Genomic DNA, 21,966 nt, shown 5'->3' on the forward strand with positions numbered 1-21,966 from the left:
GTTAGAATTTAAGGTTCTTTTTCAATTTCTTTCCAATCTGTTACCTTATAGTGCAAGTGCCCCCTATTTCACCTTTTTTTTTTTTGAGGCAACCCAACAGACTGGCCTTATTTATACAAAAGAGAGAGAGAGAGAGAAAGTGAGACAGAATTGGCACACCAGGGCCTCCAGCCACTGCAGTCAAACTCCAGATGTGTGTGCCCCCTTGTGCACATGTGCGACATTGCATGCTTGCATCACTGCGTGTCTGGCTTATGTGGGACCTGGAGAGTCGAACATGAGTCCTTAGGCTTCACAGGCAAGCGCCTTAAGCACTAAGCCATCTCTCCAGCCCTCTTTGTTGTTGTTTTGAGACAAGATTCTCACTATATAGCTCAGCCTGCCTCAAGTTCTCAAGGGCTGGGTTGGCTCCATGCCCAGCTCTTTCATTTTTCAGGTCTCTGGCATTTCCTCTTTCCTAATAGAGCCCTGCTATCCTCCCACACACAACTTTCCTCCTAAATTTTGTCCAGCTCTTTCTGGATTTCTAGCCTTGACAGTCCAGTGCCTTTACTTCTGCTCTTTCCTATAGCTGAGGACTCACCGGCCTGCCCCAGCCCCAGGCCTCTTTCTCAAGTCTCTGAGTTCCAACCTCCTCCATCAGGGAATTTTAGACTTCTTCCAGGCGCTTGCCCCGCCCCTTCTTCACTCACCGGGCAATGTCCGCATCAAAAGAAGACACAGGGGGGTTGAGGCGCTGGTAACGACGAATAAAGGAGTCCTTGTTGATCTCCCAGATCTCCCGATACATGTCCCAGGTCTTAAGATAATTCTGCAGCAGACTGGCGTTGTTGGTCATGCCACTGCTGATCTGAGCCTGGATCTTCTTGATGTCCTCATCTCGCTCTTCAGAGGACCCAGAAGGATGCGTTTCACTGACATCCACCCAGTCCAAGCCCAGCCTGCCCCAGGCACTTCTCTAGACCTGTTACTCCATCACCAGTTCTCCAAAGAACTGTGCTCAAATGAGAGCATGAGAAAGCAGACACGGCCCAGCAGGTGACTCTTTGACCCTGTGTCTTCCACAGGGTTAGAGGTCTCTCTTGTGGGGAAGAGACCTCTTCTAGCACAGCTCCAGTACCAAATTCGTCTCTGCTCTTTTCCCACGTCAGTTCCCCACTTCCATAAGCACTGATCGCCTAACCTCAGCCTTTCTCCCTGTCCCTAGGCCCATTCCCTTTCCCACAGCTACAGGGACAAAGGGCCTGGCTAGTCCAGTGTGTCTGATATGCCATAGGCTCTCCTCCTAGCTCTGCCCAGTCCTAAGCCTCTGAGAGCCGACGCCAACCCTGCCGTCATGTGCTCTCTCCACAGCCCACTCACCCACAATGATATGGATGGGTTCTCGATTCATCCTACGCTTCATGAGGATGTCAGGGAGGTGTTGGAAGACAGAGATGGTGGAAAAGAGGTGGTTGCCAATGTCATTGACTACTCCTGCCAAAGTGCTCAGAGTAGGAGAGAATTCCACCTGTGGGAAGCACACCAGCGAGGGGCTGAGCATGGCCCACGGAGAAGAGCCTGAGCTCTGGCAAGGTCGACCAACTCAGAACTGGGCCTAGAGGCTTTGAGTGAAAATCAGAGCTAAGGACTGAGTTTTAGAATTAAGGGGAACTGATGACTAAGACGTGATCGTTTTGGGATGTTGTAGCTCACTGGTCCTCACCTGTGCCACACCTCCCTGAGTATCATGCTGTAAAATGACAAGGACTTGGAAGAGTGGGTTTGGAGTGGTCTTCCCATCACCATTGATGGCCTTGGACAGTTCCAGCAGTGACCATTTCACATTGAGGCGTAAGGCATCTTCCATCATGTGATCCAGCCGGACCATGTACAGCAGCCACTGCTGCTGAATCTGGAGGAAAGAGACCAAAGACCCTTCAGGAAAGCCCAAACAAGCTGAGAATCGAGAGTGTGCTGAGAGAGAAGGGAGCAAGACAGCTGCAGAAAGGCAGGGTGCGAGGTGGCGAAGGAAGAGGCTTGAAAAATGGAAGGTTAGCTAGACCAGAGTAGGATATTTGCAAAATATGCATTGGTGAAAAGGGAGTGAGGCCAAGAGAGTGGTCTGATGGGACTGGGGGATGGCGGGCTTTCCCACCACCAACCCCGTCACAGCACCCCACCTCAGGGCCATCGTTCTTGAAGACTTCGTAGGAGCTGGTCATGATGTTCACCACATCCTGGTGCAAGCTCATCAGTTTCTGCTGGACAGCCACCCGATGTTCTTTTTGAGCTTCCTCAAATTCCAGATCCCTGTACACCCGTTTGCCAGAAATTTGTACCAGCAGCGTCTCTGACATCTCTTGTGCCCGCCAGCCAATGGTCAGAGTGGAGGCCTTGAAGTCATTCACAATCATCTGCACCTGGAGTCAGACCCACCCACGGTTCACAGATGAGCACCATCCACGACCACCACACGTTCCACTGAACCGTGCTGGACCTCCGCGTCGGTTCTGTCCTCCTCCCCGTCATCCTGCACCCCTCCCCCGTGGTGGAGCACTCTCCCACTGTGCACAAGACACTGGGTTCAACTCCCAGTGCACTGCCCCCAAGCACACTTTTGCAGCTCCCGGGTCCCTCGGCTGTCGTGCATGACTTGGCGTGGACGAGCCAGCCTTTCCGTGACCCTTGCACACCTCCAGGGTCTCACAGCCGAGGCCCACCTTGCTGGCATGTATGCGGCACTCTGTGATGAAGAAAGCGCTGGCTCCTTTCAGGGCCCAGTTCAGCTTCTTGAGTCCAGGGTGGATCTTCTTATCTAGGAATCGGATGCGCTCTTTGAACAGGGCCTGCTCATCCGGGGACAGCATGGCAATGATCCTGTGTGTGAGAGACGGCCGGTGGCTCAGAGGACAGGTTCTGAAGACCTCCCCTCCACGCCGGGAAACCTGACAGTGTCTCAGAGCTGCATTCCAGCTCTCGGATTTCCAAAGACACTTTCTATGACAATGCAAACACTCTGCAATGTACGCTGGTCACAGGTGGCTCAAGCTGTGTCCTGGACCAATGGAGAAAGAGAGAGAGAGAGAGAGAGAGAGAGAGAGAGAGAGAGTGTGTGTGTGTGTGTGTGTGTGTGTGTGTGTGTGTGTGTGTGTTGAGTTAGGGTCTCACTCTAGCCTACGATAACCTGGAACTCACTCTGTAGGCCAGGCTGGCATAATTTTGATTTGATTTATTTATTTTTTTCTGTGCTGGGGATTGGATCCAGGTCCTTGTGTGTGCAGCCTCGGCCTCACTGTGGAGATGGGTGTCAGCAGTGCAGAGACTGCAGGGAACGGGGCTCGGGGAACACGCCGTCATTCTTCCCACTGGTTTACACAAATGCTACCCGCTTTGGGTGGGGGGGGGACACCTGATTCTTCTGGTTCTCTCTTCTGTGGCTAGGAGACTAAACTGTAAGGGACAGAAATAATTACAGGGCCTTAAGAAAGAATATGGAAGCCATTTGTTTTAGAGGAATGAAAAGGGACAGAGCGATATCGTGGGGCAGATAAGACAAGAGGAGAAATAGAAAGGCACCTACCTGTTATAGTCTCGAGCCACAAGCAGCAGGTTCTCCCGCAGAACGCGCAGGTCCTCGGCGCGCTCGGCGACGTTCATCACGTAGTGGGGCGTCTCAAACAGCAGCCGCTCCCAGTAGTCAATCTCCGTGAAGAGGATGAGGAGCGTCCTAGGAAGGAAAGGACGAGAGCAAGCCCAGGGTGCCTGAGACAGACAGTCGGGAGCCAGCGGGGGGGGGGGGGGGGGGGGGGGGACAAGGGTGTGGACATCTGAGGCACAAAGGAAACTAGAGACAGGAGAGGAAGGGGGACCAGCAGGCCCTACAGACGCCCTGGACAGAGCTGCACTTGCTCTTCCCCAAACTATAAGCGCAACGCTAAGGGGATTTCTGTGCGCTTAAGGCAAGTGCCCAAGGTGTGAGGCGAACACAAGCAAGGCCGGGAAGGGGATGAGAGGGACAGGAGACAGAAAGGCAGTGGTGAGTGGCCAGTAAAACAGCTAGGAAGCCACCTGGCTGCCTAAAGGCCGAGGAGCTGGTAACTTCAAGGAAACTCATAAAGGAACGCCGAAAAATTGAGACTTAGCAAGACCAGAGGAAAGCAGGAGCTCTCCCTGGGTCCCTCCCCTTCTCAGTGCTGTGAAGCAGGGGCCCCGCCCTCCTTTCACCAAAGCCCTGAAGGCTTCTTATGTGGTGGGGGGAACCTAGGCCGGGGACCAGTACTGTAAAAAGACAAGAGGAGAATGATGCCCTGAGGGTGGAAGAATAGACGACTATCCACAGGCTCAGCGTTGAGGCCCAGCCTTCTCCCCACCTAAAAATCTCCCCACTCTGCCAGTAGACCTGTGCCCTCCTGGGGCCTAATTTGAAAATCCTTTTCTGTGATCTCTTACTAGTCTATGAGGAAATGTCTAAGGATGCTGACTTTAGGACTCTTCCAAACAGCTGGGCAGATGACTGCATCAAAGTTCACAGCTGGGCTGGAGAGAGGGCTCAGTGGTTAAAGGCGCGTTCTTGCAATGGTCCAGTGTTCATTCCCCAGTACCCATGTATAGCCAGCTGTGCAAAGTGGCTCATGCATGTGGAGTTCATGTGCAGTGGCAGGAGGCCCTGGTATACCCATTCTCTCCATCTTTCTCTGTGTGCTTTTCTTTTCCTTTTTTTTTTTTTTTTTTTTTGTTTGTTTGTTTGTAGGTCTCATTGTATCCCACCCATGCTGACCTAGAATTCACTATGTAATCTCAGGGTGGCCTCAAACTACCTCTGCCTCTCAAATGCTGTGATTAAAGGTGTGCGCCACTACGCCTGGAACTTTTTTCTTTAAGAAAATAAAATAAAATACATTTTTTAAAGTTCACAGCTGTTGGGCGTGGTGGCACACACCTTTAATCCCAGCACTTGGGAGGCAGAGGTAGGAGGATTGCTGTGAGTTTGAGGCCACCCTGAGACTCCATAGTGAATTCCTGGTCAACCTGGATGCTAGAGTGTAGACTGTACCTCCCAAAAACAGAACAAAACAAAACAAGTTCACGGCTGACAAACCCCACCTACCCCTCACCAGAGCTTCCAGGTTCTTCCTAAAATATGAACAACACCAAGGATCACAAGATCTGTGGGATGTTTTCTCTTTTCTAAGGGACAAGAACTCTTGTCTTTAATAATTTTATTTATTTGTCTGTGAGCGGAGAATGTGAATATGGGCGCACCAGAGCTTCTCACCACTACAAACAAGCTCCGGGAGCATGCACCATCGTGTACATCTGATTTCTGTGGGTATCAGAGAACTGAACTTGAAGCAGCAGACTTTGCATGCAAGTACCTTTCATTGCTAGCCATTTCCCCAGCCACAGTCCCCACCTCCACCCCAGCTCACACATACTTTTTTATGAGTGAATCTAGTCCAGGCTGGCCTTGAACTCACAAGGACCCTCCTACCTCAGCCTCGGAGTGCTGGGATTTAAGGTGTGTGCAACTGCAGCCTTCCTTTCAGTAGAACCTTCTCTCTCCAGTGTCCCTGGCAAGCATTCCATAGGACCACAGCAAAGAATGAGCTCTCCCTAGGGCTCCCCGGGGTGTTTCCTTTCTAGTAAAGCGCAGGCTCCAGCTGCCTCTACAAGCTGATCATTGCCCAACTTGCCCATTCAATGCTCCACCAGCAATCACTCCTTGGCTTGTCCCAGGCACCTCAAAGGCAGTGTGTCCCCAAAAACTGGAGCTCCTGTTTCAGGTCAGAGCAGCCTTCTAGGAACAGCGCCAGCCCAGGAGGGCACTCACTGCCAGACCCTGCTCCTCCCTCATCCCCACTTCTCAGCGCTTCCACCTATCTCCTCTTTTGTTTCTAGATTCTGAAGCAAAGCTCAAAATCCAGATCCCACCAAAGAAAATGTAGCTCCAGTGTAATGATAAATGGCAACTGAAATTGGCCCAGCCCGAGAATGGGCCTAGAACAGCTACATACATCTTCCGATTTTTCAAGTTCAGTCATTTTTCAAATTAATTTTTTAGCCAGGCATGGTGGCACACACCTTTAATCCCAGCACTCGGGAGGCAGAGGTAGGAGGATCACTGTGAGTTTGAGACCATCCTGAGACTACATGATGAATTCCAGGTCACCCTGGACTAGAGTGAAACCTTACCTCAGAAAAAAAAAAATTACTTGTTTGACAATTCAGTGTAAGTCTGTATAATGTATTTGATCAGAGTCACCCTCATTATCTTCTTTTCTCCCTTGCTCCAAACGAGCCCCTTCTTCTTCCCGAGTAGTTGTCCTCCTGTGTTCATGACTTTCTTGTGATTGAGTCTCATGAGGGTTGCTTGCACAGGCATGAGTTACCAGAGCATGGGCAACTCACTAGTGGCTACACCACTGCAGAAAACGTCGAGCCCTACCCCAAGACCATAACTACCAGGGCCAGGAGGAAGGCCCATTTTTTTCCTGGTCTGTGTGTGTGTGGGTGCGTGCGTGTGTATGTATGGTGATACATGTGCATCGATACTTCATACGCAGCTCATGACTGGCGTTGGGACTAAGACTGTATGGCTCTCCTAGGTCAAAGTTACCGAGATATAATTACCCCAGGGACTGTCACTGTGACCCGCAGAAGCCCCACCTGGGACTGTTCTGCCTCTACGAATCAGTGTGGCATATGCCTCTTCCCACTGATAATAAAATGACACAGTTACCAGCCTTTTTATTGCTGACTTTCAGATAATGCTAGTAGAGTTAGGGTCATTAAATTCTAGTTAAACTGTCTCCTCCCTAAAGGAAAAATGAAAACTTGGTGTCTCAATATCATGAATTTTGATTTTCTGAAAGGTAGTGTTAATTTTTCTTTTTCTTAAAAATAACTATGTTAAGCTGGGCATGGTAGTGCATGCCTTTAATCCCAGCACTCAGGAGGCAGAAGGTATGAGGATTGCCATGAGTTCAAGGCCACCCTGAGACTACATAGTGATTTCAGGTCAGCCTGGGCTACTGCGAGATCCTACCTCTCAAAAAACCAATGTGTGTGTGTGTGTCTACTTTTCTTTGAGAGAGAGTGAGAGAGAGAGAATGAATGGGCACACCAGGGCCTCCTGCCACTGCAAACAAATTCCAGACACATGAACCACTATATCTGGCTTTATATGTATACTGGTGTTTAGAACTAGGCCCTGTAAGCTTTGCAAGCAAGTCCTTTACCTGCTAAGCCATCTCCCTAGCTCCACTTTCCTGCTGTTTTTTGAGGTGGGGGTCTCATTTTTACTCTATAGTTCATGTTGGCCTAGAGCTCTCTGTGATCCTACCTCATCCTCCTGAGTGCTGGGATTAAAAGCGTTTGCCACCACACTCAGCTTTTTACTTTTTGAGACAGGGTCTAATGTAGCCCCATCTGGACTTGAAATCACAATATAGCCCAAAATAACCTTAAACCCCTGATATGCCTGCCACCCCTCCAAGTTCTGGGGTTAAAGGCACACACCACCATCCCTGGCTGAAAGCAGTGAGGGTCTCTTTGGTGTGTATGTGTGCAGGCGTGTGGTATGTGGAGTGCATGAATATGTGTGCACATGCGCCTGTGCTGTGTGCATCTGTGTGGAGCCAGAGGAAGACGCTGGTGTCCACCTAAACTGCTCTTGTGCCTTATTTCCCTAAGACAGTGTCTCATGGGCCTGGAGCTCCCTGTTCATGAGCTAAGCTGGCTGGCCTGGGAGCCCCAGCAACCGTGCTCCACCTCTCAGGACTAGGGTTACAGGCACGTATGGCCATGCCAGCATCCGAGTGGGTGCTGAGACTCAAACTCAAGTTCTCAGGCTTGTGCAGAAAGCACTCTTACCCACCACGGAGCCATTTTCCCAAGCCCCAATAGTGGCGATTTTTTATTTGTTTTGCTTTGTGTGAGATAGGGTCTCCCTCCAGCCTAGGCTGACCTGGAACTCATGGTCATCCTCCTATCTCAGCCTTCCAAGTGCTGACATTAAAGGCATGAGCAGGGCCGGAGAGGCGACTTTGCAATTAAGGCGCTTTTCTGGGAAGCCTAAGGACTCATGCTCAACCCTCCAGGTCCCACATAAACCCGATGCACAGCAACGCAAGTGCACAAAGTCACACATGCGCACCACGGGGCACATGCATCTGGAGTTCGACTGCAGTGAATGGCGACCCCAGGGGTGCTGATTCCCTCTCTCTCACTATCACACTTAAAAAAATAAAGTTAGTCTGTTGGGCTTGCCTCAATAAAATAAAATTTTAAAAAAGGCACGAGCCTACATGCCCAGTTTAACAGTGTTTTGTTTTGTTTTAATTTTTATGTATTATTATTATAGGTGCTAGGGCCTGTTGCCACTGCAAACAGAACAGAATTCTAGACACTTATTCTACTTTTGGGGCCCAGCTTTATGTGGATGGCTAGAGGAATGATACCAGACCAGCAGGCTTTGCAAACAAGCACTTAAACATTGAACAATCTCCTCAGGCCCCCTAACAATGATGCCAGGGCCTCTGGCCACTGCAAATGCACTCCAGATGCAAGCAGAGTGCGTGTACCACTTTGTGCATCTTTGGCTTTACATGGGTTCTAGGAAATCAAACCCAGGCTGTTATACAAAGGCAAGTACCTTAGCCACTGAGCCATTTCTCCAGACCCCAACAGTGAGGTTTAACAGAAATAAAATGCTGGTATTAATTTCTCCATAAATGTCTGCTTGTTATCCTTTAGTTATAGAAAGGCTGCAATTAGTGGAGGTGCATTTCCAGATAATTTTACTTAATGTGTATGGCTTGTTAGCAATGAAGTAATTTGTTACTCATTTAAATTTTGGGGATTGCTGGGCGTGGTGGCGCACATCTTTAATCCCAGCACTCGGGAGGCAGAGGTAGGAGGATCGCCGAGAGTTCGAGGCCACCCTGAGACTACATAGTGAATTCCAGGTCAGCCTGAGCCAGAGTGAGACCCTACCTCGAAAAACCAAAAAAAAAAAAAAAAATTGGGGGGAAAAAAGTCAGGCTAGGCATAGTGGCACACACCTTTAATCCCAGCACTTGGGAGGCAGAGATAGTAGGATCATCATGAATTCAAGTCCACCCTGACACGACATAGTGAATTCCAGGTCAGACAGGGCTAGAATGAGACCCTACCTCAAAAAAATAAATAAATAAAGCTGGGTGTGGCAGAGCATGCCTTTAATCCCAGTACTTTGGAGGCAAAGATAGGAGGATTGCCATGAGTTCAATGTCACCTTGATACCACAAAGTGAATTCCAGGTCAAAAAAAAAAAAAAATCAAGCTAATATAAAAATTGTAAGAAAGCTGAGCATGGTGGCACACACCTTTAATCCCAGCACTCAAGAGGCAGAGGTAGGAGGTTGCTGTGTGTTCTAGAACAACCTGGGACTACAAAGTGAGTTCCAGGTCAGCCTGGGCTGGAGTAAGTCTACCTTGAAAAACAAAAACAAAAAACAAAATAGCAATGGGACTATTTTTTGGAATTTACAGGGAAATAAATACCAAAACATTCCAAGAAGGGCTGGGAAGATGGCTTAGTGGTTAAGACGCTTGCTTGCAAAGCCTAACGACTCATATTCAACTCTCCAGGGTCCCACGTAAGCCAGACACAAAATGTGCAAGGTCGCACATGTGCACAGGGGGTTCACCCATCTGGTATTCCACTGCAGTGGCTGGCGGCCCTGGTGTGCCAATTCTCTCTCTCTCTCTCTCTCTCTCTCTCACATATATACACTCCTGCATTAAAAAAGGCACTTTGGGCTGGAGGGATGGCTTAGCGATTAAGGCACTTGCCTGCAAAGCCAAAATATCCCGGTTTGATTCTCCAGGACCCATGTAAGCCAGATGCACAAGGTGGCACAAGCTTTTGGAGTTTGTTTGCAGTGGCGAAAGGCCCTGGTGCGCCCATTCTCTCTATCTGCATCTCTCTGTAATTTTTTTTAAAGGCAGTTTTTTGGGTTTGCCTCAAAAAAAAATAATAATAATAATCCAAGAGAGTAATGAGGACAATAGCTTAACTATCTGGTTCTTGCACATGAATAGACAAAGACAGAGCCAGAGGAGTTACTTCCAACATAGACACTCGGGGAATTGTTATCATAAAGACAGCAGTTGAGTAAATGGCTGCAGTGTGCCTTAATGACAAAGCATTGCCAAACATGCACATAGGCCCTGGGTTTGATCTCAAGCACCAAAACAAAAATAAATATGGCTAGGCAGATGGCTCAGTGCTGAAGGTTTTGAAAAATAAATATACAAGATTAGATAGATTTGGTTGCAATCTGGGAAAAAAAAATACTTACAAAACTCAAGTTGAATAGATATTTTTTTTTCCTTATACTAAAATAAATTTCAAATGGATCAAAAGTCTAACTTTGTAAAGAACAGAATCAGTGTCTAGTGTGGTGGTGCTCACCTTTAATCCCAGCACTCAGGAGGCAAACATAGGAGGATTGCTGTGAGTTTGAGACCAGCCTGGGACATGAATTCCAGGTCAGCCTGGGCTAGAGTGAGACCCTACCTCAAAAAAAAAAGTAGGCCGGGCGTGGTGGCGCACACCTTTAATCCCAGCACTCAGGAAGCAGAGGTAGGAGGATTGCCATGAGTTCAAGGCCACCCTGAGATGACAGAGTTAATTCCAGGTCAGCCTGGACCAGAGTGAGACCCTACCTCGAAAAACCAAAAAAAAAAAAGTAGTTCAAGGTTATCCTCAATCCTGGTCTACATGACACCCTTACTTAAAAGTAATATTGATGGGGGACTGGAAAAATGGTTCAGGGATTAAAGGCATTTGCTTGCAAAGCCTGATGGTCCAGGTTCAATTCCCTAGAACCCACGTAAAGTCAGATGCACAAAGTGGTGCATGTGACTGGAGTTCGTTTGTAGAGGTAGGAGGCCTGGTGCCCCATACTCTCTCTGTGTGTCTACCTCCTCTCTCTCTCTCTCTCAATCTGTCTCTCTCTCTCTCTCTCGTGAATAAATAAAAATATTTTAAAAATTGAAATAAGCCAGGCATGGTGGCACACACCTTTAATCCCAGCACTTGGGAGGCAGAGGTAGGATTACTGCAAGGCCACTGAGAAATCTTGCTGGATCTGAACTGATAACCTCCTCCATGTAGACCAGCTGACAGAAAGCTGGAAGAAGCCATTCTGCATGTAATTTAATGGGAGAAAGAGAAATCACCAGTGAAGATACTCATCAGTGGACACTGCAAGCCTTATAATTGGCCAGCCAGGCCAAATGAGCCAACGGATGCTATAGTGGCACGTCTGTTATGGGGGAAACCAGCTGCCCTCCAATTGGACTGGAGGCCCACTCCATGAGAAGGGAATACATCCCTGATACTAAAAACTTAAAACAGGGGTAGTCATGAGCCCTAGGGTGTAACGTCTGCTGTTGTCTGGCCAAATGTATATACTGTGCTTATCAAACTGCCCAGTAAGCACTTCCCTTAATGTTCACACCCTTATATTAATGTTACTCTCACTTTTGGTTGAGAATCTTCTCTTTTCAGATGGCAGTGACCTTGGGACAACTCAGAAGGCATCATGGTGATGGAAAGAAATGACTGCAGTGCTCAGTACTGCAATATCTGTATCACACCTTCCAAGGCTGAGGGTCTAATGTGGAAGAGGTGGTGGAAAGAATGTAAGAGCCAAAGGAAGGACAGGACTCCATACAACATGCTCCCTCCAGACACAAAATGGCCTGGATATCCATGGCCTCACAGTGTCTGACACTACCTGCATAAGATCATCATAAGAGGAGGAAAAGATCAAGACATCAAAAGTAAAAGAGAGGCAGATTGAGATGGGGAGGGGGTAAGATGGAGAGTGGAGTTCCAAAGGGTAAGTGGGGGAAGGGAGCATATTTCCATGGGGTATTTTTTATAATCATGGAAGTTGTTAATAAAAAAATTTTTAAGTTTTTTAAAAAAACTATAAAACCACTTGACAAAGAGGGCTTGTCCAATAAAGATTAAAATAATTTTTTTAAAAATGGGGCTAGAGAGATACTTAAGGCATTTGCCGGCAAAACCAAAGGACCCAGGTTTGGGACCCAGGTTCAATTCCCTAGTACCAACTTAAAGCCAGATGCACCAGGTGATATATGTATCTGGAGTTTTTTGCAGTGGCTAGAGGTCCTGACACACCCATTTCCATCTCCCCCTCCGCTGCTTGCAAATAAATAAAATATTTTTTAAAAAACATCAAAAATCAGAGCCAGGCATGGTGGTGCATGCCTTTAATTGCAGCACTCAGGAGGCAGAGGTAGAAGGATTGCCGCAAATTCAAGGCCACCCTGAGACTACATAGTGAATACCAGGTCAGCCTGGACTAGAGTGAAACCCTACCTTGAAAAATAAAAAAGTCAAAAATTAAATACTGAGCCGGGCATGTGACACACGCCTTTAAGCCCAGCACTCGGGAGGTAGAGTTAGGAGAATCATGGAATCATGATGAGTTCGAGGCCACCCTGAGACTACATAGTAAATTCCAGGTCAGCCTGAATTAGAATGAGACCCTACCTCAAAAAAAAAAAAAAAAGAAAGAAAAAGAAAAAACTTAAACACTGGCCAGGCACATGCCTCTAAACCCAGCATTTGGGAGGCAGAGGTAGGAGAATTACCGTGAATTTGAGGCCACCCTGAGACTACAGAGTGAATTCCAGGTCAGCCTGAGCTAGAGTGAGACCCTACCTCGAAAAAAAAAGTCAAACACTGGGCTGGAGAGATGGCTTAGTGGTTAAAGCACTTGCCTACAAAGCTAAAGGCTCTCGGTTCAATTCCCCAGGACACATGTAAACCAGATGCATAAGATGGCACATGCATCAGGAAGCCATTCTCTCTCTCTTTCTCTTTCCCCATTCCTGTGTCTTTCTCTCTATCAAATAAATAAATAAAAATAGAATATTTTTTTAAAAATCAAACATTTTAAAATGTTTTTCAAAAAATAAAAATAAAAAAACAAGGGAAATTTTACTGTAACAGACCATGCAACAAACCAGTCAGACTGAAGTAGTTTGAGAAACCTTGAAACCAGTAACATAGCCAGCATGTTAGATGGTGATGAAAAATATTATTCAGAAGGATTTTATTAGCTGGTTTGGAAACAATAATAATAATGAGCAGTGTGTTAAGAAAGAGTTAATTATGAATTTATCTATGTGAGAAAATTCCAAAGTCCCTGATGGGTCCTGAATACTTCGGATGTATCAAACAACTGCCAGGCATCATTTCTTAGAAAGCTACTTTACCAAGACAAAGGTATAAAACATACACTATGTTTTTTCCTACACATCCGTATCTATGGTAAAGTTTAAGAATTAGGTTCAAACTGTGTGTGGTGGCACACAGCTTCCATCCCAGCACTTGGGAGGCAGACGTAGGGTATCACTGTGAGGTAGAAGCCAGCCTGGGATTCCAGGTCAGCCTAGGCTACAGTGAAAACCTACCTAAAAAAAAAAAAAAAAAAAAAAAAGAATGGTGGTGTATCCTGTGATCCCAGCACTCAGGAGGCTAAGACAGGGGAATTGCCCATCAAGCTGCAGGCTATCTTGAGCTACACAGTGAATTCTAGCCAATTGTAGTCAGCCTGGGATTCAAAGTGAGAACCAGTCTCAAAAAAGCAAAAAAAAAAAAAAAAAAAAAAATCTGGGCGAGGCGGTGCACTGGGGAGGGAGGCAGAGGGAGGAGGACGGCCGTGAATTCGAGGCCACTCTGACACTTCACAGTGAATTCCAGGACAGCCTGGGCCAGAGTGAGACCCTGCCTTGAAAAAACAAAAAATAAAAAAAAGCAAAAACAAAAACAGGATAATTAGACACAGAAAGATTAATAATAACTAATAAGTGGAATCATTATAATAACAACTTATAATAAAAATACTATAATACGAATATAGTATTTCTCTTTTGAAAGGGTCAAAATAAATATTAATATCTTCAGACTTCTATTAAGGAAAAACTCTTGTACAGAAACATAACATTATTTGGTTTGGTAGGTAATAATACTAGCAGTCGGGTCGTAAGAAACACAGCATCAATTAGCAGAAACTTGTGCTGCAGCTGCATGAAGAAGGATGGAGGGCTGGAATGTACGTGGAAACAGTTTTTTAGTGGCCTTAATACTTTCTCCTGTGTTTTTAAACTGGAGGGGCTGGATTTATCTCCATACATACATATTAGGGCAAGTTCACTAAGGCATGATGCGCCAAAATATCTCTTCACTTTTTTCATCCTAACAGGATTTTTTAAATAACTTTAAGGTAAATTATTAAATTTTGGTCAGCCAATAGGATAAATTTGAACAATATCGTCCTGTGGTTGACCTGAAAATCCTATAAACAACTTCTTTCATAAAGGTGTACTAGCCTTGACAGAACTTTGTCAATAAATATCCACAATGCAAATTTTATTTTATTAATAAATATAGTATGTTTCAAAATGCATTTGGGAAGATGTTTTAGTATTTTAAAAATGCATCCCCAAATATATAATAAAGGCAAGAAAATGAGGTCAGCTGAGCTCAGTGCTCACAGCACTGTATGACTGGAGATGAAAGAGGAGAGGGGAGGGAAGCCCTAGGAACAAAAACTGATAGGTATCAGTGTCCCCCCCCGCCCCCCCCGTCCCCCCCCATCCTGTTCTGGGAAAATTCCACACTGCCACCCACAAGGTGATAAGACACCTCTTTAACCAGAGCACAGATGGCATCTGGAACGTGTTCACAGTTAGGTGCAATCCGTAAAGCTGATCTGGCCGTAAAATATGGGAAAAGCTCATTTGGATTTCAAAGTTCAAATGTCTGGGCCATACGGTGGGATAACAGATCCCTCGAAGGATAAAATAACTACTACTGGAGCCTGAAAGGCTCCCAGAACCAAGCGTCAGATACTGCTGAGGACCATCGGGAGCTTGCTTGCGAAAGAAAGCTCAGTCAAGACCTTCACCAGCGCTTGCACACGGAGGGTGGACCTGATAACGTTATCTGCACTACTGGGAGTGTTAACTTGTTCTGGCAGCTGAAACTGTCGTAGATGTCTCACGGCTCTAACGAGCCTGGATTTTTCAAAATTCTTCACTATCATGCTCTTTCTTCCTAACATTTTTACTGAACTGAGGCAGTTTTATCTTAAAACTAGAAAATGTAACGCATCTTATGCCATATCTCTCTAGAAAATAATTGCCAAGAGATAGGAAGAGGTTCTTTTTCTATTTGGAAGACATGACTAGCTATTATTTGGGTGTCAGATGAAGACACGCTATAAATATTTGCTCAGCGTTGCCTGGTCAAGCTCTAACACAGAGTGCAAAAGGTGCTCCAGACAGATGCTTACACAGGCATTTTCCCTAACTATGCGGACACTGCGCTGAAGCTTCCCGAAACGCAGCCCTGAGAGGGACGGTTCCAGCGTTGGCAGGACTAGGACAAAATGCCTGCCGGTAACAAACTAAAACAGGCGAGATTGACTCTGACGATTTTACAACCTGCAGATGGTTGGAGCCGGGAAGATGTGGGGCCCAGGCTGACCCGGAATTCACTCTGTGGTCCCAAGTTGGCCTCGAACTCACAGTGATCCTCCTATCTCTGTCGCCCAAGTGCTGGGATTAAAGGTGCGCACCACCACACACGGGTTACGTTACTACTTTCTTTGGCATCTCTCAGTCCAGTCAGACTATCAAGACAAACTGTTGCCAGGCTGACACATGCGTCTGGAGTTCATTTGCAGTGGCTGGAGGCCCTGATGTGCCCATTTTTTCTTTCTTTCTTCTTTTTCTTTTTTCTTTTTCTTTTTTTTTTTTTTTCAAGGTAGGGTCTCACTCTAGCTCAGGCTGACCTGGAATTCACTATGGAGTCTCAGGGTGGCCTTGAACTCATGGTGATCCTCCTACCTCTGCCTCCCGAGTGCTGAGATTAAAGGCGTGCGCCACCAGTCCCAGTAATTTTCTCTTTCTTTATCTGCCTCTTCCTCTCTTTCTCTCCCTCCCCCTCTCTCTCTTAAGTCAATTAATTAATTAATTTTAAAAATATAAGATAAACTATTAGAGAAGAAAAAGGTACAGAGATCACTTTTCATCAAGTGACATTATTTTATGTACGTAGTAGATATTTCTCCATTATAAGTATAATATAGTAGTCATGATTGCCTCAAGGGATCGGGGCCCAGGGGTGCATTGTCAGCGTTTCCTTCCCATACTTCTGTATCAGTGTAGGTTTTGTGTGTGTTTTTTTTTTCTTACAGTGAGCATGCACTACTTTTATAACTGAAAATACTGAACATGCAAAACAATATATATTATGCTACTGTTCATATAAGAAGGATGCTCGAGGGCTGGAGAGATGGCTTAGTGGTTAAGGCGTTTGCCTGCAGAGCCTAAGGACCCAGGTTCGATTCTCCAGGTCCCATGTAGGCCGGAGTCACTTGGTGGCGTGTATGTCTGGAGTTCGTTTGCAGTGGCTGGAGACCCTGGCATGCCCATTCTCTCCCTCTCTCTCTCTCCCTCTCTTTCTCTCGAAAAAATAAATAAATATAAAAATGTCTCTAAAGAAACAAAAGTTTAAAAAAAAAGGAGGGTGCTAGAAGAGCGCTATGCTTATCTCTGGAATGTCACTAGCAGATCGGGGAAAACCACATTTCCAGAGAGAGATTCAGTTACTGGGGCAGCAAACACTACATTCGCTACTTTTCCATAACTTTTCATTTTGTGCCATGTGTATATGTTAACCCTTTCTAAGGGGTGGAATCTTTTTAAGAATTAATACTGTTAGCCAGGAGCCAGGCATGGCGGTACACTCCTATAATCCAAGTATTTGGGAGTAGAGGCAGGATTAGGAATTCAGGGTCATACTCAGCTACACAGCATGTTCAAGGCCAGCCTGGGCTACATGACAGTCTGTCCCAAGAAAAGGAGGGCTGTGGAGATGGTCCAGCAGTTAAGAGTGCTTGTTGCTGGGCGGGGTACGCCTTTAATCCCAGCACTCAGGAGGCAGAGGTAGGAGAATTGCCGTGAGTTCAAGGCCACCCTGAGACTACAGAGTGAATTCCAGGTCAGCCTGGGCTAGAGTGAGACTCTACCTTGAAAAACAAAAACAAACAAACAAGCAAAAAAAAAAAAAAAAAATTCATTGACTTTGCCTAAGTTCATGTCACAAAACAAACCTGTCCCAGCGTTCAAGCTCTAGGCTACCTGGCATTGAAGTTTGTGCTTTGTCCTCTTACTGGCTGACCCTGGGCATTAGAAGGAAGTGGCCGCCAACCAATGCATCACATGATACTTCTTTACTTTTTGTCTTTACTCTGTTAAAAATGTAAACTTGGCTGGACAGATGGCTTAGCAGTTAAGGCGTTTTGCCTGCAAAGCCAAAGGACCCAGGTTTGATTCCCCAGGACCCACGTTATCCAGATGCACAAGGGTGCACATGCATCTGGAGTTCGTTTGCAGTGGCTGGAAGCCCTGGTGCGCCCATTCTCTTACTCTCTCTACCTCATTCTCTGTCATATAAATAAATCAGTAAATAAATATTTTTTATAAATGTAAAAACTGGGCTGAAGAAATGGCTTAGCAATTAAAGCACTTGCCTAAAAAGCCTATGGACCCAGGTTTGATTTCCCAGGACCCATGTAAGCCAGATATACAAGGTGGCACATATGTCTGAAGTTCATTTGCAGCAGCTGGAGGTCTTGGTGCACCCATTCTTTTCCTCTCTGTCTGCCTCTATCTATCTCAAATAAATAAAGCTTAAAAAAAAAGATGTAAAAACTGCAAAGTCTGCCCGCCTGGGGTTCAATTCCCCAGTACCCACATAAAGACAGATGCTCAAAGTGGTACATGCATCTGAAGTTCATTATCAGAGGCAAAATGCCCTGGTGGGCCTACCTACTCCCTCTCTCTCAGCCTGTAAATAAATAAACAAAAATAAATGTTTTTAAAATAAATAAAATGTACAAACTGAGAGTTAGTGCTTAGTGAAACTCTGTGGTTTGAATATAATCCCTTTAACAGCTGGGCGTGGTGTTGCATGCCATTAATCCCAGCACTCAGGAGGCAGAGGTAGGAGGATCGCTGTGAGTTCAAGGCCACGCTGAGACTACGCAGTGACTATAACTATTTTATAGGAAAAGGACAACCGGTGGGCGGCGCATGCTCATGTTCATGCTAGTCCAGGAGCGTCAGCTCCACTGATGTCGCAGCCAGCACAGACCTTTCAGGTCCGCAGACTAACAGAAGACTGCCTCTTGTGCTTGCAAATTACAGACTACAATTGTTTAGATCTGCAAATCTGTATCACCAGTTATAACCCTGGCCTGGTGTCCTCTCTCTCCAACATCTCACTATCAAATATGGGGCAATTTCTCTCTCTCTCCCTCTATCTGTCCTTCTCTCTGTGTCTGTCACTCTCAAATAAATAAATAAAAAAAAATTAAAAAAAAAAAAAGGGCTGGAGAGATGGCTTAGCGGTTAAATGCTTGCCTGTGAAGCCTAAGGACCCCGGTTCGAGGCTCGGTTCCCCAGGTCCCACGTTAGCCAGATGCACAAGGGGGCGCACGCGTCTGGAGTTCGTTTGCAGAGGCTGGAAGCCCTGGCGTGCCCATTCTCTCTCTCTCCCTCTATCTGTCCTTCTCTCTGTGTCTGTCACTCTCAAATAAATAAATAAATAAAAATTAAAAAAAAAAATATGGGGCAATTTTTATATGGCTCTTCCCAACCTTCCCTCGCTCCTAGGTAACAAAGCCACAAACCTCACCACAGCTGGCCTCCAAGACCCCTCCCCACCTCACACTTCTGACCGTCCCCTTCCTCATAGCGGGCTCCTTACCACCTACGTGGCTTCTAGTGTCCCTGTTCCCCATGCCCGCGCCTCCGCCTCGTCCCTCTTACTGCACACTTCTCCAGCTTGGCCCTTTCACCTGGTGTCTCAAGCGCAGGGCCTCATCATCACCCCATGGTCAGGTGCCTTCAGCTGCCCAGGAGGGACACACAGTCTTGTCTGTCCCTTCGCGTCCGTCTAGCAGAGCTCCTTGCGCTCCTGGACCCAACAGGCCTGAGCACCGCGAGCTAACGCTGGTGCAGGAGCAGCAGTCTGCGTGTGGGAAGCAGCTCTTAGCAGAAGGCACAGGAGGTGGCAAGAGAGGTAAAGCAAAGTCACCTCCTTCTGACGGGAAGAAAACTGTCATCAGCAAGTTCATCGTCAGTGGACAGATCCCGCACATGGCTCCTCCTTCCTTTCTTCTCTGCTCTGAGGGTAGACTTGTGGGCTTACAGAATGACAGCCTTGCCTCCACCAGGGAAGAGACTACCATTTTACACATTCCTGGTGTGGACCTCAGTTCCTAAACATACACAGTGCTCACTGCTTTCCTATTTGCAGTGTTCCACTTTGTTTTTGTCTTATTTTAATTTGACTTGATTTGTAGCTTAGACTGGCCTAGAACTCAAGATCCTCCAGCTTCAGCCTATAAGCATGAGTCACCATACATGGCACTCACTGTAGACTTTTTAAATGAATTAATGGAATACGTATTTGAGATAGGGTCTCATGCTGTCCAAGCTGACCTAGAACTCACTCTACCCAGGCCAGCCTTAAGCTCACAGTGATCCTCCTACCTCAGTCTCCAAATGCTAGAACAAAAGGCATATGCTACCATACTTGGATAGTTAAATTTTTAAAAATTATAAATAAAGGGGCTGGAGAGATGGCTTAACGGTCAAAGCGCTTGCCTGGAAAGCCAAAGGACCCAGGTTCGAGTCCCCAGGACCCGCGTAAGCCAGATGCACAAGGTGGCACATGTGTCTGGAGTTTGTTTGCAGTGGCTGGAGGTCCTGATGTGACCATTCTCTTTCTCTCTCTGCCTCTTTCTCTCTCAAATAAATAAATAAAAATATATATAAAGATGCAACTTTTAAAAATATTTTATCTTTGTTTATTTATTTATGAGAGAGAGAGAGAGAGACAGAGATAAAGAGAGAATGGACACATCAGGGCTACCACCCACTGCAAACAAACTCCAGGTGCATGGACCACTTTGTGCATCCGGTTTATGCGAGTCCTGGGGACTCGAACCTAGGTCCTTTGGCTTTGCAGGCAAGCTCCTTAACCACCAAGCCATCTCTGTAACCTTAGAAATATAATTTTAAAGCTACAGGAGAGGTTTGGTCTTGCATGTACCATGCATCAGTTCTCAGGGTCAGCGTTTAGATGACTTGGCTGAGCCATCAGCGCCATCTAGTGGCAGAATGATGGCACCGCTGGTTTGGTACATTAGTAGGTTGTTTTGCTGTCATATGTTTTTATTTTTGGTGCTTTTTAAATTGTTTGTTTGTGTTTTTGAGGTAGGGTCTTACTCTAGCCCAGGATGATCTGGAATTAGTCTCAGGCTGGCCTCGAACTCACAGCAATACTCCTACCTCCTGTGTGCTGGGATTAAGGGCATGTACTACCATACCCATTTGCTTTATATATTTTTTATTTATGAAAAAAAGAGAGAAAGAAAGGGGCAGACAGAAAGAATGAGCACACCAGGGCTTCCAGCACCTTATGCATCTATCTGGCTTATGTGGATACTGGGGAATCAAACCTGGGTCCTTAAACTTCACAGGCAAGCACTTTAACTACTGGCTTCATCACTCCAGCCCCCAAGCTTTTTTTTTTGAGAGACAGAAAGAGGGAGAAACAGTGAAAATGGGCACACTAGGGCCTCCAGTCACTGCAAACTCTAGATGCTTGCAACCCCTTGTGCATCTGGGTCCTGGAGAATCGAACTGGGATCCTTTGGCTTTGCAAGCAAATGCTTTAACCGCTAAGCAATCTCTCCAGCCCTCTTTTTTTTTTTTTTTTTTTGAGGCAGGGTCTCACTCTAGCTCAGGCTGACCTGAAATTCACTATGTAGTCTCAGGGTGGCCTCGAACTCTTGGTGATCCTCCTACCTCTGCCTCCCAAGTGCTGAGATTAAAGGCATGTGCCACCATGTCCAGCTTCTCTTTCTTTTTTAAATAAATAAATATTTTTAAAAATGAGCATGGGGCTGGGTGTGGTGGCACACGCCATTAATCCCAGCACTCGAGAGGCAGAGGTAGAAAGATTGATTTTGTTTTGTTTTGTTTAATTTTTTTGTTTACTTTGATTTATTTGAGAGTGACAGACAAAGAGGAAGAGAGAGAGAAGAGAGAATGGGCGCACCAGGGCCTCCAGCCACTGCAAACGGACTCCAGATGCGAGCACCACCTTGTGCATCTGGCTTACGTGGGTCCTGGGGAATCGAGCTTCAAACTGGGGTCCTTAGGCTTCACAAGCAAGCATTTAACCACTAAGCCATCTCTCCAGCCCTGCTTTTTTTAAAGTATTTTATTTGAGGGTTGGAGAGATGGCTTAGTAGTTAAAGCACTTGCCTGTGAAGCCTAAGGACCCATGTTTGACTCTCCAGATCCCACATAAGCCAGATTCACAAAGGTGGGGCCAGCACAAGGTCACACATATTCACTAGGTGGTGCAAGATCAGATGTTTGATTGCAGTGGCTGAGGCCCTGGCATACCAATTCTTTCTCTTTCTGCCAAAAAAAACCAATGTGTGTGTGTGGGTGGGTGTGTGTGTGGGTGGGTGTGCGTATGTATATATTGAGCTGGAGAGATGGCTTAGCAGTTAAGGTGCTTGTCTGCAAAGCCTAGCAACTCAGATTTGATTCTCCAGTGCCCATACCCATGTAAAGCCAGATGCACAGTGGCACATACATCTGTAGTTAGTTTGCAGCAGCTAGAGGCCCTGGTGTACCCATTCTCTCTCCCTCTCTCTCTCCTCTGTCTCTGCTTGCAAATAAATAAATAAAAATAAAATTTAAAGAAGTAATGACACCCAAGCATGGTGGTGCATGCCTTTAATCCCAGCACTGAGGAGGCAGAGTTAGGAGGATCTCCGAGAGTTGGAGGCCACCCTGAGACTACAC

General features: G+C 46.3%; 1 protein-coding gene across 1 annotated transcript in view; it reads right to left on the reverse strand.

Moving 5' to 3' along the window:
- Window positions 1-21,966, reverse strand: part of Dnah2 (dynein axonemal heavy chain 2) — a 136,906-nt gene that overhangs the window by 71,791 nt on the left and 43,149 nt on the right. Inside the window, exons 13-18 of the mRNA XM_045130831.1 lie at window positions 3,563-3,709; window positions 2,703-2,859; window positions 2,163-2,402; window positions 1,706-1,894; window positions 1,363-1,510; window positions 693-885 (exon numbers count right to left, since the gene is read on the reverse strand). Coding sequence (XP_044986766.1) covers window positions 693-885; window positions 1,363-1,510; window positions 1,706-1,894; window positions 2,163-2,402; window positions 2,703-2,859; window positions 3,563-3,709 — 1,074 coding nt within the window. The remainder of the gene's footprint in view (window positions 1-692; window positions 886-1,362; window positions 1,511-1,705; window positions 1,895-2,162; window positions 2,403-2,702; window positions 2,860-3,562; window positions 3,710-21,966) is intronic.

Source organism: Jaculus jaculus, chromosome 12 (assembly GCF_020740685.1).
Source record: "Jaculus jaculus isolate mJacJac1 chromosome 12, mJacJac1.mat.Y.cur, whole genome shotgun sequence".
Classification (NCBI taxonomy): domain Eukaryota; kingdom Metazoa; phylum Chordata; class Mammalia; order Rodentia; family Dipodidae; genus Jaculus; species Jaculus jaculus.